The 27,377-nt window shown below is 33.2% G+C and overlaps 2 protein-coding genes and 1 long non-coding RNA gene across 5 annotated transcripts; all 3 read right to left on the reverse strand.

Annotated features, from left to right (window-relative positions):
- Positions 1-2,898: 2,898 nt before the first annotated feature.
- On the reverse strand, positions 2,899-9,790 carry LOC127717817 (uncharacterized). The gene is made up of 3 exons (XM_052223664.1): positions 9,498-9,790; positions 5,784-7,955; positions 2,899-5,220 (listed from the first exon to the last, which is right to left on the reverse strand). The coding sequence occupies exons 2-3, from the start codon at positions 7,882-7,884 to the stop codon at positions 4,910-4,912; spliced, it is 2,412 nt and encodes an 803-aa protein (XP_052079624.1). The 5' UTR covers positions 7,885-7,955; positions 9,498-9,790; the 3' UTR covers positions 2,899-4,909.
- A 3,203-nt stretch (positions 9,791-12,993) lies between these two features.
- Positions 12,994-21,914, reverse strand: LOC127717825 (uncharacterized). Of its 3 annotated transcripts, none has more exons than XM_052223697.1 (5): positions 21,825-21,914; positions 20,027-20,175; positions 19,292-19,414; positions 15,584-15,611; positions 12,994-14,109 (listed from the first exon to the last, which is right to left on the reverse strand). In XM_052223697.1, exons 3-5 carry the CDS (start codon positions 19,393-19,395, stop codon positions 13,159-13,161), a joined length of 1,083 nt encoding a protein of 360 aa, XP_052079657.1. In that variant the 5' UTR covers positions 19,396-19,414; positions 20,027-20,175; positions 21,825-21,914; the 3' UTR covers positions 12,994-13,158. The 3 variants fall into 3 exon arrangements, with proteins under 3 accessions (XP_052079657.1, XP_052079639.1, XP_052079648.1); XM_052223679.1 differs by having other exon boundaries at positions 15,563-15,611; XM_052223688.1 differs by lacking the exon at positions 20,027-20,175 and having other exon boundaries at positions 15,563-15,611; positions 21,825-21,905.
- On the reverse strand, positions 15,621-19,278 carry LOC127717839 (uncharacterized). Its single transcript, XR_007989437.1, has 4 exons — positions 18,721-19,278; positions 18,064-18,676; positions 17,275-17,318; positions 15,621-17,098 (listed from the first exon to the last, which is right to left on the reverse strand). It is a non-coding gene; the product is annotated as an uncharacterized LOC127717839 (long non-coding RNA).
- Positions 21,915-27,377: the final 5,463 nt, after the last annotated feature.

Genomic DNA, 27,377 nt, shown 5'->3' on the forward strand with positions numbered 1-27,377 from the left:
AACGAGTAAAATCTAGTCCACAATACACTACACAGAAAACTAAAATTTGAACAACACATACCACATCAATATTCGGGGATAAAATCATGTGCTCCGGAAGGGTTATCAGTTGCAAGGCTGAAAGGATTTGGTACGCCATACCTATACTTTCTTCTCAAACCTTTACTTTTCGGACCTTGTTTTTTTCTTTTATATACCTGACAAATGTTTTCATAAAGTAAACATACTCTGTTCTGCATTGTCGTTATTTTGTTCATATTGCCATAAATTGTAGAAATACCTCTATTATTGAACAAAAAAATGTATCACTCTTTTACTTAATTTCAAATGACTTCTCAATGTTATCATTATTAAAACGAGTCAATGGCGTAAAATTAATACTAGAAGCATATATCACAATAAATGTCATTGTACTTAAGTGTGTTGCACTTGCTTTATTCCATTTCATCTGTGTACAGTTACAAAGTTAATTCTGAAACTTAACACACAAGCTTTGTTCTTTTGTATTGCACAAGGTTTTAATTGAATGTTCCAATTAAGTGCGATATATCTATACTATTTTTGTTCTTTAAATTTCAGTTTTCTTTTACCTCTCTTTCTGTGTGTATATGTCTAAAGTGTGAAATCTTGTGATAAAAGTACCTGACACTTTTGTTTCCTATTCTGACATCGGACTCGGACTTCTTTTAAACTGAGTTTTACTGTGCGTATTGCTATGTGTTTCTTTATTCTACATTGGCTAGATGTATAGGGATCTCACAAAACATGTTTAACCCCGCCGCATTTTTGCGCCTGTCCCAAGTCAGGAGCCTCTGGCCGTTGTTAGTCTTGTATGTTTTTATTATTTTAGTTCATTTGTATGTTTTTGAGTTTAGTGTGACGTTCATTTTCACTGAACTAGTACACAGTTTTATCTAGGGACCAGCTGAGGACCACCTCCGGGTGCGGGATTTTCTCGCTGCGTTGAAAACCCGTTGGTGGCTTTCGGCTGTTGTCTGCTCTTTGGTCGGGTTGTTGTCTCTTTGACATATTCCCCATTTACATTCTCAATTTAACTTCAATTGTACGATAGATCTTATAAGATTGTTTCTTAATTCTGGATTGGTTCCTTTATGAGAAATACATGTGATTAACAACTTTATCATGTAAACAAAAGATAAAAAACATATGAATAAAATAAAATTAAAAAAAAACTAAGTGCATTCCGGATTGCGGCCTTTTGTTTGTCCCTAAATACGTCTTATTTCATGTACCTCTACTTTATGATTTCTATAAAAAAAAATACCCTGGTTGTACATTAGGATCAATGGGAAAAGAGAAACAAATCTTCCTATAACGAAAAAAACTCCATATACAAGTGATTTTAAGTACTATGCAGTTTAAAATATACGTTCACTTACTTTACCATAAACCCTTATAACAAGAGTTATGCCTCATCACCGTCAACTTTACGTCAAATTGTATATAGGCGAACTATATACTTTCATTTAAGACTAGGCCAGAAATATCCAAAAGTGGTTGGAAGAAGTTTGTTGTATTTTGAAATTGTCGAAAGTGTTAGTATATCTGTGTGAAATCTAAGGATGCTGGTGTCGTGTAGGAAAAAAAGAAAAAAATCACCACGAAATAAATCATAAAAGCAAACAACAAAATGACTAAATAACAAATAACAAAAACCTGAAGATGCTGATAACATTGAATTAAGTGGGGTTTTTTTATTTGTTTTTTTTTTTGTTTTTGTTTTTTTTTATCGTATATCATTTCATAAAAAAACAGTCGTAGAACAAGAATTATAGCGAAACAACACAGCCAATCAAATTATTTTAAAGGTAAAAGTTTTAAAATTAAAATTTTTCAATATTACCTCAAAAAGAAGGATGCCATTAACAATTTTAAATCAGTCTGCAGCTACGTCAATCTTTTCTTTGGTTTTTAATAGTCTTCCCCTTTCTATCTTTTAACAAACATGCACTTTAATCAATCGGCTGATTTCATTATACATTAAATACCAGGCTTGAAACTACGACAGACGCACTACGTCTAAAAGACTCATTAATGACGCTCGAATGAAAAAAAGGTAAAAGGGCCAAATATATTACGAAGGTGAACAACATTGAGGACCCCAAATTCCGAAATGTTTTGCCAAATACAGTTATGTTTTCTTTTCCTGTGGTATAAAACTTTCGTATTTCGTAAAATTCCAAGTTTTTTATACAGTTGATTTTTTTTATTCTCCTATTCTCTGACTGCTTTTGGCGTCTTTACACTTATTTTGTTAGTTAATATGTAATGATTGATACGTAGGGCTTGGCAAACCTGATTTATTTTATCAGTTGTGGTTGACTTTGGACTAGGTCTCATTAACTGCTAGTACTCTTTTATCGGTGCTTTTCGCCTTATGCCTGTTTGTTAGTTTTTCTTTTGGTGCTTCTTACCGATCTTTTGAGTGAAGCTATTTGAAAAGAATTTTTACAGTTTGTTCTAATTTTTAACCGTTTTCAAATTTCAGGAACAATACCGACAAATGAACTAAGCAAAATAAGCAAATGGTTGCTTCCTGAAAGTTTTGTTAAGTCGAAAAAATCAGTTTGACAAAGTGTATCTATCATTATCTTCTTAAATTGTAGGGTAATATCTGTAAGGTAATATCTATTTCTATGTTATTTTAAAGACATAAGAAAATCAATGTTTAAAGAAAGACGACCCATTTTCATCTATTTTGAACATACAAAATTCAGTTCTAACGTTTAATTTCATAGTATGTTTCAAGCGATAAATATAGCTGCGAACATATTTTATAAAATGTGTACTCCATTGCAAAGAAACCAACAACAAGATAACACAAACTAATGTTATAGTGATTCAAAAATAACATCATTAAAAATACCAAGCTTTTATTTAAGAAATACATACACGAATTTTGTCTACACCAGACTCGTGACATATGGTTGAAACAGAAGACTGCATTGCACAAAACGCATTTTAGTAGTTTTTGTAAAATGTATAGATTATCCAATTTTCTGGAAATTGATTTCGCAAAATATCAGCCGCGAGCGTTATAGGAAACTTGGTGGCGAGTGAGCGTATATCTAATCGCAGATAACTCGATGATCTGTTTAACGTTCTATCTCTATCTTTTCTCCCTCCCTCAGACAGTTTAAGATTGGCAAAACAAGTTGTGTCCATTTGTTGGCTCTTTAAAAGTCATCTTATGTGTTTCAATTTACACCCTGGATTTTAGCTATACAATGCCTAAATAGTTAATTGGTATCAATTAATTAACAGTGCCACCAAAACTACAATATTGATGTTTAAGAAAGTTGAAATATACATTGACATTAATTGTTTTCTTCATACCATGATGTTTTCCTACCGAAGGTCGGTGGTTCTCTCCGTGCACTCCGGCTTCCTCCACCAATAACAACTGACCGCCACAAAATAGCACAATAGTGTTGAAAGTGGCGTTAAACACCAATCAATCAATCAATCAATCATACCATGATGATATGTTTTGTTAGAGAAGAGAGGAGGAATATACCAATAAGGATATTCAAACTAATAAGTATAAAAAAAACGATCAGATATTCAATAGATGTGTGGTATGTCGTGGTAGAAATAACAAAAATTAATTTTTATCATCATCTGAACTTGAAGAATATCATATATATTGTTACGCAAAAAAAGGTACCGGCTTTATTTGATACATTGTAACAGTGACTCTGATAAAATGAAATGTTCATGTTTGATTGGAATGAATCATTTCAAGATGTTTATGAGATTTTCGTCAATTTCATGTATCTATAGCTAGATAAATGGTATCTTCAGATGGAAGAGCTTAATTTAAAAATATGAACGGTAATGTTGACCTTATCAGACTATTTAAAAACACGTTAAAACATTATATATCATACTTTTATAACTATGTGTGGGGTGATGAAGATGTTGGAAAAACGTCTTTCATGAAAACACGTGATGATGTAAGAAAAAGGTAAACAGACAAAAAACAAATCACAAAACACAACATGGAAAACTAAAGACTGAGCAACACGAACCCCAGCAAAAACTGTGAGTGATCTTAGGTGCTCCAGAAGGGTAATCAGATCCTGCTCCACATGTGGCACCCGTCGTGTTGCTCATTTAAGTACAAACCCGGTGGTAATTCTAATTCGGCAGGTCACACTCGGGGAAAAGGGGACGGGATTGTAGTTACGACATTTGGAACATATCCGTCGTCATTTGTGAAATGTAAATGGTTAAGGCTAAAATAAACCAATGAGTAACATGGGAAAATCCATTAAATGCATACAGCTTGTTATTCATGATAATCAAAAGTACTTCGTATATCCTCATTAGACATTATTTGCCTTTTTCCTCATATCAAAGGCAATACATTTTCCTTTGCCCTAATTGAACTTAGAAGTTTTTCTAGACTGTAACGAGACACGTATATCTAAGTGCTAAATTTAAATGCAAGGAAGATCAGTAAAAATTGCATAGAGAAAAGCAACCACAACCTATATATATTTTGTAGGGATGGCAACGAGTACTTCACCCCTTTGTTGATCATTAAATGTGTTTTTTTACGGTTCCCAAATGCTGTTGTTTGAGTAAACATTTTTCTATATATCTGGTCCTACGTAATAATGTTGAGGATTTTACGTTCATAAAACAAGACAACGGCCCACAATAAATAACATGGATGTAATTTTGTGTTTTCATTTTGTAAAAGTTTTACCGAGCGAGTACTCGAGTATCGCTCGGTAAATCCAACGAATACTCGATGAGTAAATCTTCATCGAGTTGACATCCCTAATATTTTGACAAAAAAGATTGACCTATTTTTTTTTCTTTGGTTCTAACAAATGTCTGTCCATTCTTCTTTTTTCAATAACTACTGTTTGCACAGTACTTATTCAGGCAGAAGGGCTCTTTTCAGTTTTATAATTTCAAAAATATAGTCATCATCATTAGTAAAATCAGCGTATGTTATGTGTCTTAGTTTATCTGGAATATCACACGCCTCCAGATAAAGTGGAATGATACAGTCTTTTCTAGATTCCATTGACTCAAGTAATGCTTGATTGGTCTCAAACTGACACCAGTAGCTGTTAACAAACTTATTGGTTATAACCAATAAGATCTTTGAACTTTTCCTGAGAGAATTTTCAATATTTTCAAATATGAATTTACCAGGTTCAAAATCTCGGTCCGCTATACAACCTAAAAGAAAAATAAATCTTAGCATTTTTTTTTATATTTTACTGTGGGAAAATAAACCGATTAATAATACAATCCACGTTAAAAGGAACATTTTTTCTATTCTTGTGTGTATCTTGTCAATGCTTGTCAAGATTTACGTATTATTACATGTATGAAGATTTGCATTTAGAAATGTTGTATTTGTTTTTCTCTAATTTCATATTTCATCACTGGGTCGATACCATAGCTGGTAGACTGATTGTCGCAGAAGTTTCATCGGCTCAGTAGTGATGTGTTATAACATACCCTTCATAAAATTTTTAGAACTAAGATTCCAACTCCTCCTGGCATTATGTGATTTTTTTATTCCTTTTAGGCTCTTTTAAATATATCCTGATATATTCAAGCATTTATACATCTTTGGCTTTAAATATAAATTTAAACGTAGACGGTGAAGGGCGTATGGACGCAACACAATAATGACGTTTTTTTTAAATATGTTCTAATTAATCCTACTGCTGAAACCAAAATTTCAATACCCCACATCTATCTATACGTTCAAAGTACCTTTAAACTATGCGTACCTCTAAGGACCACATCATCCTCTGTAAAAGCAGATTCTAAATCAGCTACAAGTCGACTCAAGACCCAGTCAGCATCTTTATGACTATGAGAGACAAAGAAGTCGTAGACAAATCCTTCTGATGAATTATTGTTTCCTGGTCCAACTGGAACTGAATTCGTTTGAGAAATTTCTTGTAGCTGTGGCTCAATGTCATCCATAAGGTTCAGGTCTGGAACTGATCTTATGTATTCATGGAAAATTTCTGAATTTTCTATGTCATGAGTCAACAATTGAGTACAAGTTTGTACGCACTCAGTAATCAACTTTACCCTGGGGCCGTCTAATATGTGCGGTATCTTGAAAATGTCCCCAATTACTCTCATTAAAGCCTCTTTCTCGTGTTTGAAAATGAATTTATAAACATCTTGAATCTTTTCATATTTTTCTTTCCCTTTCATCATTGTAAACACGAACTCTTTCAATAGATAAACTACATTTGGTTTTAAATCCACCTCCTTCATATATCTTTTTATCATGTATCGACATGCAAGCTTTAGTGCAATATTTGATTTAGTATTTGATAAAGACACAGCTCGCTTCATCCAGTCAACGGCAGATTTTATCTCATCTAAGTCATATAAAACGGTTCCCATATGATATGCGAGAAAGTAGTTAGTTGGACCGCCTTGGTGGAGTCCAAAGTTAAGGTAATCTAAAGCATTAAGTAAATACCTTTTTTGAAATTCTTTAACGTACCTAAATCCATATTCCCGTATGTCTGGAAACTTTGCTAAAAACTGACAAATTTCGACAAGTTGGCATATTGATCTGGGTGTTCCTTTCGAAATAAAGCATTGGTAACCATCGTTGACTGCAAGTTCGAAAAAAGTTCTTGCTTTTGATTTATTATATCCAAAATACACCTGTCCGAGGTCTTTTCTGACTAACATTCTGGTGCTATAACCAAACCAGTTTAAAGAACTTTCATTTATAGAACTTGATAATAAACGTTGAGCTTTGTGGAGCAAATCTTTTTTATCTTTTGGTGCACGATGCTGTTCTGATAAATTCCATAATGCTCTTCCATAACGATTCAAAATAAATGTGTCACTTCTATTCATTACTTGTGCTCTTTCAAATGCTGAAATTGGATTATTCATAAAAACTCGAAAGAGCTGATCACTGATAAAAGAATAATTATCATCAGAAGTCAGAAAATATTTCTGTCGTCGGATAAGAATGTGTCCAATAAGTGCATACGACCTTGCTTGGTATATAATAAAATTTTGGTTCGTTGTACCTTTATTTGTACTTATTTTCCAAAATATTTCCGTTGCTTTTAGGGTGATGTCTTTCTTTTCTTGAAATCTATCTCTGCCATCTTCGGAACTTAAATCTTTAATGGAATCGTATTTTCTATTGAGTGCTACACCTATGTAAAAAGTCCAAATAATGTTCTCAATCGTAACGTCGAACAAGCCTCTGGCCTGCTCGAATTTCTCAAGAGCTGTTATTCTTCTAGTGAGCAATTCACTTTGGCGTTTACATTCAATGGCCAATTGCAAATTGCTCAATGCTTGTTTATTGTGATAAACGCATCGTTGTAAGTAATCTTTCCTTCGCCCTGTTCCCTTTTTATGCTCTGATAATAACATCCTATAGCTTTCAGAAAGTCTATTTTTAGAAATGTGTTCGATGTTTGCAGATTCTTCATTCAAAATTGCATATCCTTGTTCCATTAAGCATATTGATTTTGTGCGAAGATCATTAGCAGTTTTGCCTTGCAAGATATTTTCTAGTCTTGACTTGTACTGATCCGCTTCTGTAGTTCTATGGAGAGTACGACTGAGTTGCTCTATATCTGCTAATGCATTTAAGTTTCTGGGATCGCGCCTTAGTATATTTTCTAGATATTCCCTTGATTCGATCTTTCCACGAGATGACTTGTTTTTCAAGATGGCGATCATGTTTTGCAAAACATTATGGACTATGATGTGTTCCTCAGTTAGACGTTTGTTCAAGCCTTCTACAGAATCTGCGATTAATTGCATATCGTTTTCAAATGCAATATTTAAGTTCAAATTTGAAAGTCCTGGCACAATGGCAACATATTCCGCCATTTGATAAGTTATAAAATGTATACTATCAAATATAAAGTCTTTTTCAGTTTGCAAAACCTAACTTTGTTTATCTGTAAAAGGAAATAATTACTATCTTAAGTTATCTTAAGTATGTTGATGAAGGATACGATAGTCTATAAAAATATTCATTAAACATAGAAAAATATAAATTAAAATACGAAGACGTGATATGTTTGCTAATGAAACAACGTACCACCAAAGACCAAAGGTGGAGGATGTAAACAATATTAGGCCACCGACCGGCTTTCAACAATATGCAAACTCATACCGTATGGTAAGCTTTAAAAGACCTCGGATGTAAAAAAATAAACAATTCAAAGGTGAAAAACTACGGTAATAAGCTTATATTTGTCAGCACAAATGTATATGACAAAAAAATGTTCTGGATTCCCCCTAACAACATTGTTATGACTATTTTCATTTTGATGCAGCATATGTATATTTATAAACCTTTAGTTTAGTTTGGAATGGTCTTGGTTGCTCACATGGTTGACGTGATTGACGTCTACAGACAAACTACAGACGATCTACTTTTATATAGAAATAAGAAGATGTGGTGTGAGTGCCAATGAGACTACTCTCCATCCAAGTCACAATGTGTAAAAAGTAAACAATTATAGGTCATTTTACAGCCTTCAACACGGAGCCTTGACTCGCACCGAACAGCAAGCTATAAAGGGCCCGAAAATGACTAGTGTAAAACAATTCAAACAGGAAAACCAACGGTCTAATCTATAAAAAAACGAGAAACGAGAAACACTTAAGAACCACATGCTAGATTATTTTAGGTGGATTATACTAAGTTGGAATCGGATCCAATACTACTACTCTACAATTCGACATTTATTACAAAAGATAAATTCATTTAAACTAAAACTCTTTTCAGAAATATGGGTATTTGATGCTACTCCGTAAACAATGTATCTTGCCACTTTTCACGCTCTAACGGTACCCTCTCTAACTTTAAAATGAAAACTGGTACAAAACAAACCAGGAAGAGTTTTAGTAGGATCGTAGACAACTTTGACATGTTTGAACGTCTATAAAACACGACTCGGGTTTATGGTGACACCTCGAATCGTTTAAAGAGACAACTCAGACCGTCCTACAGACAATGGCTACTGTATCATTTGATCGATTTGAAGGCATATATCAAAGACAACTAGGATCGTCAATAGACACAAATATTAAAACATATACGGTATCGTATTGTAAGCTACTGAAGGCCACGCTATAAAAAAAATAATTAAAAAGAGAAAACCATGGCAAAACAAATACAACAACCACTGAATTACAGGTTAAAATGACTTGGAATAGGCAAACATACAAAATGTTACGAGATTAACAATGTAAATTGAGCTATTAATAAACTCTCCATTAACCTTTGAAAGTGGTATAACAGCAAAGCATAAGAACAAATTGTATCTGTTGGATACGAAGTAAAATAAACAACTAACTACTGGAACATTTTAATACACCTCGAGTATTCTGATACATAAATCAGGCATAAATCATTATAAATAAATAGTGTTATGGTAAATAGTGATACATTATGAAATTAAAATCATGTTAATTATTGCTTGTACACTTACCTTTCATCTAACATATCTACACTGAATTGTATCAATAGTTGATAGTATACATTCTAAACAAACAGATATATAAGTACGCTACAGATATTATATAATGTTTTAAATGGAGGTCAGCTGTTATATTTTATTGATAGTTATTTTCTGAAAACGTCTTTTCAGAAATGAGGGCAAGCGATTTCAATGAGGAGGATTTTTTTTTATTTACTGATGTAACAAGATACATGTTAGATAAGTGGGTATATCTTATACATCCGTCAGTAACATGCTTTACTTACATAAATGTACCCAGGTGCGGATCCATGATTATGAAAAAGGGGGAGCCCCTTGCAAGCCAACGTTTGGAGTGATACTTGTAAATAGTCTAAGTATGCATTTATCATATAAGAAGTTCCAGAAGAGAGCCCGGGTCCCCTTGCACCCCCCCCCCCTTTTCCCCCTCTCCCCCTAAATCCGTTTTTGGTACCCGAGTTCTGCCAATCAATCAAACAAATTGTTTAATTATCAAATTGTAAATTAATACTCGTACGCTTGCTTACCTTTCATCATCTGATATATCGATCTACACTTAATTCTATAAATAGATCAAAACATTCAAAGCAAACAAACAAATAAGCTACAGATATTATATAATTCAATAATGTATTTTAAAAGGAGGTCGTGTGTAATTAGTAACTTCTGAAGCATCTTTATCGATATTTTTTTTAGGAATTATAACGATCATGTACACGGATGACATTTAATTTTTTAATCTGTTGTAATAAGATAAAATTAAGACATAATTGGATTTATTTAAATTTCCTACTTAACAAGCTACGGACGAAATGTACTCAAGTCATCCAATCTATGAGGATTGTTTACTGAATATTTAAAAGTATTTTTGGGTCAGTCGAAAACAAAAAGTGACGGCATTCAATAGCGTTTCAATTAGAAATACAGGGGCAGTTATAGACCTGCACAGAAAAATGGACGGATAAAAGAGAAATCGAGAAAGTAGAGAAATTTTATAGAGAAAAGAAGGGAATGAGAGAGGATATGGAAGAAGAAAAGGAGAGGCAGAGGCATGGGCAAGGAGGAGATATATGTGTCCTCTAATAAAACTTAATTAAAAAACTATCTGCATTTACATGTTCATTCCCATCGAATTTATTATTGATCTCCTAATTAGATTTCAAGACCAGCAATCCAACATGTGTGATATGATTGCAAATGAGACAACTATCCACAAGAGACACAGGACGAAGATGAAAACAAGCCACTTTTGGTCACCGTCTGACCTTTAACAAAGAACAAAACCTATACATTATAGCGAGCTGGAAAGGCTCCTGCATCACAAAATCTAAATCAATTCAAAAGATAAAACAAACGGGCTCATTTATTCTAAACACAATGAAAGAAAAATAAACATTGGAGACACCAAAGAACGACAATGCTCGTTCATAAGACATAGCGTATGCTCGTTTTTTAAGTCAATGTTCATGGGTTGATAATCTCTAATAGAACACATTTATTTATATCCAATTGACACTTGATTTGGAAAATTCCTATGATAACTAATAATTTTAAAATGACTTCTTCAAATATAAGACTTACCCTTGATAAGTGTTACAGAATTATATTTGTTCATGTTTGCAAAAATGAGCAGACATGTTGACATATATAATATATTTGTGATATAATTATCATGGGGCTCAGCATCACATTTGAAATGGTTAAAGGTCAGGGAATTAAAAAGAATAAAAAGCTTCAATGATAAGCTTGAATAAAAACAAGGAATGAAGTGATTTTATTCACAGACGCTGAATATTTTCTGATACGTTTGTAATATAATATTTTATTCTTGTTTCGGGATAAATATGATTTAAATGAAAATATTTCAATGCAGTTTTTGTTCTCAAGAAAACTTATCAGTAAACTGTTTATTATTAACTGCAATTAGAATCATTTGAAGTTTCTCGTGATGTCGGGAGAAGTGTTTCTTTATTCGTTCAAACTATTTGCCAAACAGTAAGTGTGCGCATTAATATATAAATCGCTAGCACAATAAATCTCATTATTTTTAGGCTCCCTTGCAATTGTATTAGTATTCCTTTTTAGAAAAGCCATGGCAATTTTCCACAAAATTCTAATGTCAGTGGGTGGAGTGACATTTCTTATTACTTTTTAAGACATGCGCGAAGTTGCCTTTTGGCATATCTGAAAAAACACTTAGTAATACACATATATATCTACAGTTTACCATACGGTTTGGGTTTTGCTCATTGTTGAAGTCCGTGCAACGACCTATCGTTGCATTTAGTAAAATTGAGAATGGAAATGGGGAATGTGTCAAAGAGACAACAACCCGACCATAGAACAGACAACAACCGAAGGCCACCAATGGGTCTTCAATGCAGCGAGAAACTCCCGCACCGGAGGCGTCCTTCAGCTGGCCCCTAAACAAATATGTATACTAGTTCAGTGATAATGGACGTCATACTAAACTCCAAATTATACACAAGAAACTAAAATTAAAAATGATACAAGACTAACAAAGGCCAGAGGCTCCTGACTTGGGACAGGCGCAAAAATGCGGAGGGGTTAGTCATGTTTTTTGATATCTCAACCCTCCCCTATACCTCTAGCCAATGTAGAAAAAATAAACGTACAACAGTACGCACAGTAAAACCCAGTTTAAGAGAAGTCCGAGTCCGATGTCAGAATAGGAAACAAAAGAAAATAAACAAAATGACAATAATACATAAATAACAACAGACTACTAGCAGTTACTGACATGCCAGCTCCAGACCTATTCAATATACATCTCTGGCTTTCAAATAATTGGGGTTGAGCGTTTCTAATGAAGGTAATTTCAGAAAAGCGCTTCGGACACACAAAATTTATAAAGATTTATTTTCATTTTCATGAATATTTGGCGATCCATGATCATCGGAATCGGTTTTATTACACCCTTTATTATAACGTATAGAGATTGATTGACATGTGATGTACGCATAAAATGAATACTTTTACTATCAACTCTAACTATTATAACTGGATGTATAGTAGTAAGTATACTACCTTTAGCTTTATACATTTTGTTTCTGAATTCCTTCATAGGTTTCGAGTTTGGTCGTAAGAAAAGGTGTCTATTATTTTGACTTATGATAGTAAGTATATATTTGTACTACATTTAGCTTAATACTTTTATTCTGAATTTCTTCATAGGTTTAGAGTTTGTTCGTAAGAAACTGTTACTTTAACCGGTGTCGATTATTTTGTACATGATTGTACACTACAGAACGATGTACACATTAACGATGTACCCTCATCAACCTTATGAGAGGCGTATTTACGATTTCAGGTGTTTAGCTGAATTTATCCTGAATGACCATAGATCTAGCTTCGATTAACCTTCTGAATTCATGCAACAATAAATTTTTAATTTTGACGTTAATTGCAACATTTTACGGGAACTAGCGCGTGTCTTTAAATATTGGCAGACAAATTTGAATACAAGTTTTACTACGTCTATTTATGAGAAAAGGGATAATGTGAAATATTCAGATTGCTGTAGGCGTGTATGGTGACTCATCTTGATTGAATGATTACTTCCATCATTGTTTTAACATTGTTCAAGACTTATGCTTTTAATGAATATCAATGAACAGTATGTACAATGTAGCTACAAAGGAATGTCATGCATATCTTTATCGTCAATATAGTATTTTGGCGCATCCACAACTTTATTGTCTTCTGACGCTGAAAATTTATCATTATCTATTTCATTATCCTGATTTTCCAAGGCTTTATGAACTGATCGGTCCATTTTGAGGTCACGTGATAGCGCTTTATTGTCTTTATTAGAATTTTGTTCATGATCACTTTCTGGCTTTTTAAATGAAACATTGTTCGTCTCTGTAACTGTGTGTCCAATGCTGGCAGTTTGATCGGTGGCTTTATTGGTAACAGTCTGCTCTAACTTTACTTGTTGAACAGACACTTCATCGTTAACAGTTTGTTTTGAATTAACTTGTTGAGCAGAAACTTCATAGTCAGCTGTTTGCTTAGCATTAACTTGTTGACCAGACATATCATCGTTAGCAGCTATTTTTGCATTAACGTGTTGACAAGACACTAAGTCTTCATCGTTAACACTTATCTTAATATTATCATGTTGAGCAGACACGTCATCGTAAACAGTTTGTGTATCATTAACTTGTTGACCAGACACTTCATCGATAACAGTTTGTTTAGAAGTAGGTTCTTCGTCACTCATTTTATTGGAAATAGTTTGTTCATCTTTAACTTCTCCCGTTGTCACTTTTTCGCTATAAGATTTATCGGTATTTGATTCTTGTTTAACGCTTCTTTCGTTAACAGTTTTATCAAAATTCTCAATTCCGTTAACAGTTTGTTCACAATGTTCTTCTTGGTTACCAGTTATTGTATCGTAAACAACACGTTCAATATGCATCCCCACTGTTTGGGATTCTGGTTTGATGTTGCATGTAAAAGAAGTTTCGTTTTCATCATCCGATTTGCTTGAGGTAACGTACCCGTCATTGTCGTTGCCTAACTCAACATCGACTATCGCAGAATTTCTTGGTGTCTCAGGCAGTTTTCCAGTCATAACCTATCAAAAAACAAGTAAAAAAATAAAAATGGTCCATCTTTTTTAGAAATGCTGAATAAGGATGAGTGTAAAACACTTGCAAAAGTGTTGCAGGTTTCATAAAATATAAATGTATTCCGGGTTCGATTCTACCAATGTGTTTTGGGTATTGAAATATGATCATGACTGGACATTTTACATCCGGCAATAAAACAAATTTTAAAGAGGTTTGCACGTTTGCTGAAAACATAAATTAAAAGCCACTTTAAACGTAAATGACTGACATGCAATTACATGTATGCTGTCAAGGTACCTATAATATATAAACTAAATTTCAAAGTATATGTTTCATCAATAGTTTTTAAGGGGTGTAATCAGTGGAACAGGAACATCTTGAATCATCCCCCAGTTCTTATTTGGGTTCGTGCAGCTTATATTATCCTATAAGTTTATATTTTGTGTCTATCATTATCAAAACTAAGTTTAATATGTATATGCAGTTATCTTTCTTTATGCATGTATATTTTGTGCACAAATTGTATTGATGTCCCAATTATAATTTGTACAGAATTTTTTGTACAAATTATCAAACATTTTTTTTTTCACAAAAAGTATTTGGATAAACAAAGCACACTTTTTTGGTTAAGCTTATAACTGTAATATATGGATGACTACATGATAGTCTATAACCATACAATATATGCGCATTTAATACCAATCACAACGGTAATCGAATGTAAACATAGTCACATGGAATTTGATTGGATCTAAGCCACACATTAGAATAGTACCATCCCTCCACATGTTAATGGGTCCATGCAATAATTACTCTTCTAAATACGTTGTATAAATTCTAATTTCGTGTCGTACGAAAAATGCCTTTATCCACGAAGTCCAAGTTCATTGACCTTTCACCCACTATATATATCCAGCCATTTTCAGGCCTCATAATTTCATTTGTATTCACAAATGGAACTAACACAAGCAATCAGCAGAGGATAACATATGAAATTTAGGTGAAATGATGTGTTGTTTATCACATTCATATGAACAAAATATATCACATTCATACATGAGAGAATCTCATAACTGATCAAAATTATGAAACAAACCAGTATCATTTACATTAAAAGTATGTTTCATTATTATACGTTATTTTGATTGGCTAACAGTAATCTCGCTTCATTCTTCATTTCAAAATCAATTGCATGAATTGAAACATACATGATGACACACGTTTCCACAATAAAATGCACAGGTAAATAAAAGAAAATCTTGATAGTAATCGTGTTAATTCATGATCATAGCGAAAAAATGTAATTTCATAGGGTTGTAAAAGCGTTGACCGTGCGTACATTTTTAGAATGTACTTCGGTCAAGTTGAACGCTTTTACACCCCAATGAATTTACAAAAAGAAGCATTCAATTCTTAAATAAAACAATTTCTTTTCATTCACATAATCAAATATCTTACCGGATTATCTCTAAAACTTACTTCCTGGAAATTCTTTTTCTTTCGAAACCTTTAAAGTAAAACATAATACTGAGCATAGACGAGTTCACAACGTAATGATACGTTAGTTTTATATAGGAGACGCAATGGATAAGCGTTGGTTCGTTAAAGAGATATTATAATCACGGTAATGGTTGAACGTGGTATCTGACGAATAATCTGAGTTTGAGTATCTCAGTCTTACATTGTCCTATGGATCCCGAAAAACTAATTTTCATTTCATGCAGTCACTTAAGTACTAGTACTCTTTCTGTCTTAATACTGTTAATTTCTGTATATATTGCATGTGTAAGTATGGTTAAATATGGATTAATCATCATCAGATTTGGAATTTTGAGTATCATTTTAAAATGACAATTACCTGTTGCATTCCTTTTTTGCAGCACGTAAGCATAATCTGTATGCAGCAGATGTTAAATTCATTTGATTAGCATTGTTCCTTATATTCGGTAAAGTAATTATGATACATTAACTTCTGTTTTATGTTAACTTCTTAAGGCTTAATATTTTATCTATAGCTTTAACAAGACTTCTTTCGACTGGCGGGGATCTGATTTTAAGGGGATCGTATAAAATACCTTATTTTCGATTTAAAGTAATGTCACACAATATATCCCAATGAGATTACAGAATATAAATCAGTAAGTATGAGCTTGAATATTGCAAATAGATAAGAATAGAACAAGAGAATAATAAATTTGGACTATTCCATGGTTTGATTGAATGATAAATTGGCGTTTGCTTAACGTCCAGTGGCAAATATTTCATGCATATCTAAAGTGAAAACACAATAGTTGGATGTTAATATACCCTACATTGTACTATACAGACACTCTCCTTTTGATTTATAACGTGCTAGCTTTCAAGGTAACAATCCACAGAAAGACAAATCATGACATACTCTGACAAATTAATCTGGTTTTTACCTTTAATCCTAAATTCTTATAGCGAAAATACAAATTTTGAAGATTTTGGTTTTATCCAGCCCGAAAAGTACAAAGTTTAACTAAGCGACAGACAAAGGTATTTCACGGTTATAAGTCATGAAACAAATATAGAACGTTTACGATCATATGTCATATATATTCGTTTCTGATTAACGCAGTGATGATGGCGTCTTTAAAACATAGACGAAGATTGTTCAATGATGAAAATACCAAAAACACCAACCACAATCAGTGTACCGATCCAAGGGAACATCTCTACTAAGTGTATATGATATTTTTAATGAGTTCTAACGAATGAAGACGGTTTCTACGATTGTCCAAGAGGGACAACATTACAAGCCGACAGACCATATGCCAGCTGAGGACTAATTTGCTTTGATGACTAGTCATATGAGTCTGTTTATACCTCCGGCTACCTAACTTGTTTCAGTTTGGTTTGTATTACTTATGGCTGAGTTTTCAAAAAAATGTTTACGCGCATTTCTGTTTTTTCTGTGTTCTGTTTCAATTTGCATTGTCCTCATTTTCAATAAGGGGCTGTTGATACCGCCTCTCTACTTGTCTTGATTTGCAGTAAGAGGCTGTTGATAACGCCTCTCTACTTGTCTTGATTCGCAGTAAAAGGCTGTTAAAAGCGCCTCACTACTTGTCTTGATTCGCAGTAAGAGGCTGTTAATAGCGCCTCCCTACTGATCTTGATTCGCAGTAAGAGGCTGTATATAACACCTCTCTACTTGTCTTGATTCGCAGTAAGAGGCTGTTGATAACGCCTCTCTACTGGTCTTGATTTTCAGTAAGAGGCTGTTAAAAGCGCCTCACTACTTGTCTTGATTCGCAGTAAGAGGCTGTTAATAGTGCCTCCCTACTGATCTTGATTCGCAGTAAGAGGCTGTATATAGCACCTCTCTACTTGTCTTGATTCGCAGTAAGAGGCTGTTAATAGCGCCTATCCACTACTCTTGATTCAGTAAGAGGCAGTTAATAGTACCTCTCTACTTGTCTTGATTCGCAGTTGAGGCTATTAATAGCGCCACTCTGCTTGTCTTAATTCGCAATAAGAGGCTGTTAATAACGCCTCTCTACTTGTGGTGATTCGCAGTAAAAGGTTCTTAATAGCGCCTCTCTACTTGTCTTGATTCGCAGTGAAAGGCTGTTAATAACGCCTCTCTACCTGTCTTGATTCGCAGTAAAAGGCTGTTGATAACGCCTCTCTACTTGTCTTGATTCGCAGTAAGAGGCTGTTAAAAGCGCCTCACTTCTTGTCTTGATTCGCAGTAAGAAGCTGTTAATAGTGCCTCCCTACTGATCTTGATTCGCAGTAAAAGGCTGTATATAGCACCTCTCTACTTGTCTAAATTCGCAGTAAGAGGCTGTTAATAACGCCTCTCTACTTGTGTTGATTCGCAGTAAAAGGTTGTTAATAGCGCCTCTCTACCTGTCTTGATTCGCAGTGAAAGGCTGATAATAACGCCTCTCTACCTGTCTTGATTCGCAGTAAAAGGCTGTTAATAACACCTCTCTACTTGTCTTGATTCGCAGTAAGAGGCTGTTGATAAAGCCTCTCTACTTGTCTTGATTCGCAGTAAGAGGCTGTTAATAGTGCCTCCCTACTGATCTTGATCCGCAGTAAGAGGCTGTATATAGCACCTCTCTACTTGTCTTGATTCGCAGTGAGAGACTGTTAATAGCGCCTATCCACTAGTCTTGATTCAATAAGAGGCTGTTAATAGCACCTCTCTACTTGTCTTTATTCGCAGTTGAGGCTATTAATAGCGCCACTCTGCTTGTCTTAATTCGCAGTAAGAGGCTGTTCATAACGCCTCTCTACTTGTGTTGATTCGCAGTAAAAGGTTGTTAATAGCGCCTCTCTACTTGTCTTGATTCGCAGTGAAAGGCTGTTAATAACGCCTCTCTACCTGTCTTGATTCGCAGTAAAAGGCTGTTAATAACGCCTCTCTAATTTTCTTGATTCGCAGTAAAAGGCTGTTGATTACGCCTCTCTACTTGTCTTGATTCGCAGTAAGAGGCTGTTAAAAGCGCCTCACTACTTGTCTTGATTTGCAGTAAGAGGCTCTTAATAGTGGCTCCCTACTGATCTTGATTCGCAGTAAGAGGCTGTATATAGCACCTCTCTTCTTGTCTGAATTCGCAGTAAGAGGCTGTTTATAGCACCTCTCTACTTGTCTTAATTCGCAGTAAGAGGCTGTTAATAACGCCTCTCTACTTGTGTTGATTCGCAGTAAAAGGTTGTTAATAGCGCCTCTCTACTTGTCTTGATTCGCAGTGAGAGGCTGTTAATAACGCCTCTCTACCTGTCTTGATTCGCAGTAAGAGGCTGTTAATAACACCTCTCTACTTGTCTTGATTCGCAGTAAGAGGCTGTTAATAGCGCCTATCCACTAGTCTTGATTCAGTAAGAGGCTGTTAATAGCACCTCTATACTTGTCTTGATTCGCAGTTGAGGCTATTAATAGCGCCACTCTGCTTGTCTTAATTCGCAGTAAGAGGCTGTTAATAACGCCTCTCTACTTGTGTTGATTCGCAGTAAAAGGTTGTTAATAGCGCCTCTCTACTTGTCTTGATTCGCAGTAAAAGGCTGTCAATAACGCCTCTCTACTTGTCTTGATTGTGAATTTTAAGAGAATCAGGACTACACAATTGTACTTATGATGAAAAAATAAATTGCATTTTGAGGTTGTCTACAATAGGATGGTACAAAGAAAAAGTAAATACGTGTACTCACCTGTAAATGTATTTTATGTACAGATACACTATGACAACAACACCAATTAAAACAACCAATGGAATCACAACAACAAGAGTGATCGTTGTTGTTTTGTCCACCATCTTTGTTTCTTATAATTATCTGAGTTACAAAAAAAATCATAATACAATTTATATCAAAGATATATGTTCTTTCAAAGTATTATTGCTTCTTATATTTTATATGGATTTAAAATCGGTTCCCTTATGTTTAGCTTGTAAAAACGGTTATTTTTAGCTGTACAAAAGATTGACGGTTCTCATTTATTTTTCCTTTTTATACATTGCACAATGTAGCGTTTTTCTGCATTAATTGTTCTTGATATTTTTTATATGAAATCTAATACAGCGGGCCAATATAAGAGTGTAGGAAGTGATGATATTTACATCAGCGGAATATTTCCTTTGATATAAAAAAAGTAAGGAGAGGTGGAATGATTGCAAATGAGACAACTATTCACCAAAGTTAAAATGAAGTGGATGTAATCAATTATAGACAACAATACGACTTTCAACAATGAAAAAACCCATAACGTATAGTCGTCTATAAAAGGCCCCGAGTAATACCGATAAAATTTATAGGACAGTTAAATTGTTTTTGGAAAAGGTTAAGTTTTCTTTTTTTTAAGGATCAAGCAACAAAAACAAAAACAAATCCAATGAGGTAGACTTTACAATACATTCGTAGCATATTTACAAACCATATACGCCTTACCTCCTTTTGAACTATTTCTTTCTGATATTCGCTGTAATATGATATCTTGGAGTTCGGAACTTTCTACCTCAATTTCACAACAAGGTTGTTCCAAAACAACAGGATAACAGCCAAACACGAACAGGATATCACAATGAATGTATTCTGACCTGATAAAACACGAGTCTTTTATTAAGATGTCAAAAGATAGATAAAGATTTTTATTTCAGCGTGAATTTCCGGATCACAAGATTTAATAAAATTTTAAGATAGTGGTATGGGTATTTCAACCCATATCTAAAAAATGTGTTAAAGTGTATTTTGATCATTATCTTAAAAACGAAACTTACACTATCTTACCAAAACGCCTAGGGGACATACGAACATTTTAAAGTACATGAGATAAAAACACATGTCCCCTCCCGATAAACCGTTAAACAGAACTTTACTCATATAATTAACATGAATAAAAAGCAAGAAAAATCTTCTTTTTACGTACTTTAATTTTCATACTGTAATGTTGAGGGGAGGGGGGGGGGGGGGGGGGTGCGTTCCTTATTCCTTCAGAGGTTAAATTTCAGAAGAGCGATTCGGGCGCATCAAATGTAACGGTGTCATTTTCATTATTCATTACCGCTTTTCGAGTGAATGAAATGAAATATGATCACATCAATTTTAATGTCAGTTTAAGTTTCAGTCCAAGAGTATATATTTCATTTATTGCTATATATTAATTTCCTTTCCTGATATATATTTTAGATGAATGTAATATACTGCTGGACTTCAGATAACCAGAAATCAATCAATACATACAATCAATATCCAGACTTCAATTCTCTTATCAATGATGTTATTTTGTTGACATAATATATTTTGATATAACTTACAGGGAAAAAAATAAAATAAATAAATAATAATAATAATAATAATAATAATAATAATAATAATAATAATAATAATAATGAACATAAACTACATGTATATACCTTAATCGTACGTACGATCCATTGAATGAAAAAAATGTATTATTTAGTAATGGATGAAATTACAGTAAAGGATGTATTAACTTCGTTTTAATATAAACCCACACGTATGTAAAAATAAGATGGGATTATATATCTTACTTCTTTATCCAGATTTAAACGGATTACATACTCTGGAAATAAAAAGAGTGAAGACATTCACCTAAAAACTATTTTTGCATGTTAGATAGTTAAATAAATGGTGACCAATAGATATATAATGGTGACCAAAGGATAGTTGACGGTGACCAAAACAATGGCAAAACCAGTTAACAATTTATTGGTGTATAGTGGTTTTATCTGACAGACGGTGTTACTATCAATAGCGATTGAATTATTTCAAATCATATATGCATAAGATGACAATAACACAGCGAATGGCTGCATTTGTAATTTTTGTTTTTACATTCGTACATACATTGTATGTCTTTGACCATTTAAAACATGGCAGATTTCTGCAATCAAGCAATTCGGTCAACACAGTTTCAGTCTCAAATCACAGAACATGATACAATTTCTGATTGTCATAGTATCCCCCGATTTCATTCTGAAGTAAACATTTAGGCTACCCATCCGTCGATATATCAATACGTCAATATAGTTTGTAAGAAACGATTATTGGGACTTCTCAAATTAAAAAAATCGGTTAACACAGTTTCAGTCTCAATTAAATCACAGAAAATGATCCAATGTTTTACTGTCATGGTACATGTCTCCCCCTTTTCTTCTGGACTACATTTAATTCCACCCACCCGTCAATATGTCAACTTGTTAATAGAAATCAAAAGAATACTCACCAAAGATATATTTGTTTACTTTTAAGTATGTAAGAATCCGTTTTATCACAAACAGGAAGTAGAAGATTTAACATACTTGACCTGTTTTCTACAAAGAATTTTTAAGGTGAAAATTTAAAAAAAAGAATCAAATTTCTTACTTGTTTATAAATAGCATTGACACCTTTTACATTTTATTCATTTCCTTGTAAATTTTAATTCTGTCCTGGCGATTATTCATCTATTTCCGGTATTTACGAGAAAATTAAGAATAATACATGATAATGTGTACTGATATTTTAAATATTTTCAGAAGTGATAGGCCAATGACTTAAAAATTTGACATTTCAAGCAATATTTTTCTCGCAAAAATCGGTCTTTTTATCTTTTCTTAGATGTTTAGTGCCACTTATATACCGCTGTTAATCAATAAAAACTTAAAACTGTACTTGAAATAATTTAAATTATTGCTTAAAATGTATGATTTGGTCATTTTTATAAATTTACTTTTTGCAAAAGTATGAATTATTCGAAAAACTAAGGATTTTCTTATCCTAGGCATAGATTACCTTAGCCGTATTTGGCACAACATTTTGGAATTTTGGTCCTCAATGCTCTTCAACTTTATACTTTAATGGCTTTCTAACTATTTTTATCTGAGCGTCACTGATGAGTCTTATGTAGATCAAATTATAAGCCTGGTACCTTTGATAACTATTAAAGAGTTAAAATGTAAGGGGCAACCACTGACTACAAGTAATTACTTCTTAAAAGTGATAGTTTATTTCGAATATATCCATTTTGTGTTTTACTTATATTCGCCTTGGTCCATCATGTATGTCAGTGGTATATTAAATGCAGAACTAACAGTCCTGTTTTTTTTTATATATTTTTAAATTTTAAAGAGATACATTCTAAACAACTTCAGTGGCATATATCTCGTTAAGTGTTTACACATCTTTTGCTCTCAAATATTTGAGTTTATTAGATCCAGTATATGCTTTTAACCCAACTCATGACAGAGGTATTTTTTTTTATTTTGATATCAATCATAAAATTTCAATTTATTTTCGTCCCCTTATAATAAAACATTTAACCTACAGCAAACCTTTCGTTTTGACGTCACAAAACAGTAAAATGTTAATTGTCGTTATCATTAATAAATTAAATGTTGTTGAAATCCCTCTGAATATTACAATAGTTGATAGTCATCATTCGTTTTTATTCATAAGACCGTTAAATGTTAACTGACATTAGTATAAATTTTATTGAAATCAAATTTGCTTTATAATATATGTCAGACCACAAAACTGGTTAGAATACGGTTTAGTCAATAATAAAGACTAATACTGGTAGTATATTATATTCAAATAAATTCATACCTCATGATCTATATATTCATTTTCCGAAATTAAAACATTTTAATTGAAATTAGATGCGAAAAAATAAAATTTAATAGGCTTGAAGAATATGAAAACTATTAACATACTTATAGAATTTGATGTAATGAATAATAAAATCATTATAGATGTCAGGATTTAATTGTGTATTCCAGTCTCGCGTTTCTTCTACAAAAGACTCATGAGTGACCTTCGAATCAAAAAGTTTAAAAGGCCAAATAAATTACGAAGCTGAAGATCATTTAGGACAAAAAGTTCCGATAGATTTGCAAAATACAGATGTATGACTGATTCATCGGGAACCTTTTGTTAGCAATATCGGTATACATGAAAAATCCGCATGATAGTAGACCATTTATAATTGTTGAAGTTGTTATAAAGTCTCTACAAAGACAATATATTTTAGAAAGATGAAAAACAACAAATGATTAGAGTACGTTTGGCATGACGCTTGATTCACACATAAATTTCCTCCGGTACACTCGTAAGGGAGCTACCATTTGATTAAAAATTTTGTCCTGCATTTTTTTTAGTTGTGTAGCAGGAGCAATTTTGCTGGAGATTCGGGGATGCGTACCAGAGCTTGTTCTAGTTTGTGAACTGATTTAAACGGAGACAATGGATGCCAAATGTAAAAGCGCTATCTAAATATCTAAGTAAATGAAAACCAAAAACAGTGAAAACAATATATAATTTATTCAATAAGTACAACTTTTATCATGAAATCCAGAGATTTTTGAAATGGAGCATTCAAGGACTTCAATAATTACCCGTATTAAGAAGGCTTATGGCAGATGCACTAACCTTAAAGGGAAGTTTTGGAAAAGCATAGCTTTCCTTGGTTTTTTTTTATCGTTAAGCTATCCTTGGTTGCACTGAACTTCAGTCCTCAGACAAGTCAACATAATAATTCCAAACCACTTATATAAAATGTATAAGATTTTCAAAGAAGGTTATAAATGATTTGCGACGATGCAAATACTAAACTTTAGAATATAAATAAATATCTTTTACCAATGAATTCCAAATATCAATATCTATTCAATTTAACAAATATGTACTGAATAAGATTCATGTAAATTATTAAATAAAGAAATATGAAATTTATAGTTTTAAACAAGGAAAATAACAATTACATAATAATACTGTCTGCCACAGTTGTAATCTCTGTCCGGACTTTTTATTTTTCACTCTATTCGGTCCTGCCTTTTTTCATTAGTTTATCCTGACTTTTTTTACATAAATTGTCATCCTGCCTTTTTTTTTTTGCCAAGTTGCTCATCCTGCCTTTTTTTTTTAATCAAAACTCCTGTCCTGCCTTTTTTTTTTTAAATTTCATCCTAGCCCCCTCCCCTCATAAAAATCAAATGGTAGCTCCCTAAACAGCCACTTCAAAAATCGATAATTTATAAACATTTTTTAGCATAAAACTAAAGTCACATATAAATACAACAGATAAGTAACTTACTTATGTTTGAGAGATAAAAGGATTTGCAATCTTAGTTTTAGCAACAAACACAACAAGTCCAACTGTTCTTGTTTATCTGTAAAAGTAGTTAGTCCAGAAATGATCCGGAAGGCTTTCCAGGAGACATGAAAGAGTAGCTGCAGCAAATCTTTTTTTGTTTTATCTGTCTCGATGTTACATGTTACCTTGGGTTATTTCAAAGATATGATTGTATCTAGATGTTAAATTATTCGAATACTAAGGTTTTTTGCCCTAGGTATAATAGATTGGCTTAACCTCATTAGGCACATCTTTTTGGAATTTTCAACTTTTAATGCTCTTCAAAGTTGTATGTGATGTTGTTGAAAAGACCGCGAGACCGGCAACGTCGCGAATTACCTTTGTATCCAAGGTCGACGTTACATTGGCGACTCCACCTTAGCTTTAATTATAGTAACAGTTAAACGTCAAACTGTATAACTGTTGTTTGTTATTTAGAGTCAGATAATTATAAGAAATCGTTCCTACATTTATGGTGCCGTGACTAATGGAGTTACCGAAGCCCAAATCGATTAGATGGGCAATCGTAGTGCCGTTACCAGACTTTTACGAAAATTTGCCGAAGCAAAAGAAAGTTCTGCATTCGACAGAGAGGAGCTGTTAGCCACATACGAAAACAGAAGAAGTTACTCGACACACTGAATGAACAAATTGTGAATACATCGGAAACAGAGGATACAGAGACTTTAATCTTAATTTAATGTAATTTATATACTGTTTTTCAATTTTCTTTTAATCGTATTACTAAATTACTTTTTTGAGGCCCCGAGAATGTTGAGAAGACCGCTGGTCCGGCAGCGTCGAGAATTACCTTTGTATCCAAGGTCGACGTCACATCGGCGACACCACCTTAGCTTTAGTTATAGTAACAAGTAAACGTCAAACTGTATTACTGTTATTTGTTATTTAGAGTCAGATAACTATAAGAAATCGTCCCCACAAATGTGGCCTTCCACCTGTTTTGATTCGAGTGTCATGGTCGTCTGTCGTACAAAATTATAAGCCTGGGATATTTGATGAGTTTTTGAACTATAATCACGATATTTCGTATACATGCGACTTGTTTGAGACTCACTCATTAGAATCGTTTGGTTTAACGTCCCTGTGGTCTTCGGATTCCATATTCCACATGCTTAAGTGTGGAGTCGTAGGATTCAACATCCTAAGTGCAGAGTCATTGAATTTAAAATCCAAATTGTGAAGTCATTTGATCAAACTCGAGCAGACCTTTCTATGTGACTGAAGTAATTATATACATTTTATCTAGAAAAATGTCCTTTTATTGAGAAAAGGTTTTCATGTGAAAATAAAAAAAAATAAAACATAATTTTTTTCGCAAAAACATTTCTTACAAAAGCGTCAAATGTTAAGATCTGGAATCAATTTGGCGAAAAACATAGAATAACTAGTGGAACTTGTTGCAAGCATTTACAGTCAAGCATTTTGTTTAGGATAGATTTCTTTCTCAATTATTTCAGAAATTTTAAATGATTTACAGTCAAAGTACATGTAGGTATCTATTCAATATTTCTTCAGTAAAGAAACTTATATTAAATGAGTATGTATATATGTATTGCCTTTGAGTTGCGTATTTTTATTTCATAACTATTTTTCATTTGAATGGTTAATTATTATTCTTTTTTTAAGTACACGAAAGAGTGTTTTGCTAACTAAAGACTGAAAAATTTGACAACGGACCAAAACCGATATATATATATATATATATTTACAGAAATGTTTTTTAATTGATTTCTAATTTGAAAGAAGTTTGAATGGTTTTGTTTGATTTTTATTATAAAAATAATAATGGATCAGATTATAATATGTTTTTAATATTTATACATCACAAAGACGAGGGTTAAGATGTACTGCATAGGAATGGTTAATTATAAAAACCGAAAACTCATAATACTGGTGTAAAATCATTGAACAAAATCATAAAGGGGAGAACGTACCAAAGTTTGAAGAAAATTGACAGTTCTCTTTTCTTAACTTGATTGAAGTAGTTTTATTGCTTTTAAATAATGAGTCAGATAATTATAAGAAATCGTTCCTACATTTATGGTGCCGTGACTAATGAAGTTACCGAAGCTCAAATCGATTAGAACGGGCAATCGTAGTGCTGTTACCAGATTTTTACGAAAATTTGCCGAAGCAAAAGAAAGTTCTGAATTCGACAGAGAGGAGCTGTTAGCCACATACGAAAACTTACAACAGAAGAAGTTACTCGACACACTGAATGAACAAATTGTGAATACATTGGAAACAGAGGATATAGAAACTTTAATCTTAATTTAATATAATTTATATTTATATATTGTATTCAATTTTCTTTTCTACGTAAAGTACTTTTTGGAGGCCCCGAGAATGTTGAGAAGACCGCGGTTCCGGCAACGAATTACCCTTGTATCCAAGATCGATGTCACATCGGCGTCGCCACCTTAGCTTTGGTTATAGTAACAAGTAAACGTCAAACTGTATAGCTGTTATTTGTTATTTAGAGTCGGATAATTAAAAGAAATCTTCCCACAGATGTGGCCTTCCACCTGTTTTGATTCGAGCGTCATGATCATCTGTCGTACAAAATAATAATTATATTTGATGAGTTTTTGAACCATAAGCACGATATTTGGTGTACATGTGACTTGTTTGAGACTCACTCATAAG

The sequence above is a fragment of the Mytilus californianus genome, unplaced genomic scaffold (assembly GCF_021869535.1).
Source record: "Mytilus californianus isolate M0D057914Y unplaced genomic scaffold, xbMytCali1.0.p SCAF_1, whole genome shotgun sequence".
Lineage (NCBI taxonomy): Eukaryota > Metazoa > Mollusca > Bivalvia > Mytilida > Mytilidae > Mytilus > Mytilus californianus.

Bases quoted from the DNA above. Each gene is read 5' to 3' on its own strand.
- LOC127717825 (XM_052223679.1), bottom strand. From the start codon at position 19,395: ATGGTGGACAAAACAACAACGATCACTCTTGTTGTTGTGATTCCATTG. The intron at 15,612-19,291 runs GTGAGTACACGT...TTTACTTTAAAG, and splicing joins TACATAAAATACATTTACAG to GTTTCGAAAGAAAAAGAATT. The intron at 14,110-15,562 runs GTAAGATATTTG...GTTTTTTGATAG, and splicing joins TAAGTTTTAGAGATAATCCG to GTTATGACTGGAAAACTGCC.
- LOC127717817 (XM_052223664.1), bottom strand. From the start codon at position 7,884: ATGGCGGAATATGTTGCCATTGTGCCAGGACTTTCAAATTTGAACTTA. The intron at 5,221-5,783 runs GTACGCATAGTT...TTTTTCTTTTAG, and splicing joins GGATGATGTGGTCCTTAGAG to GTTGTATAGCGGACCGAGAT.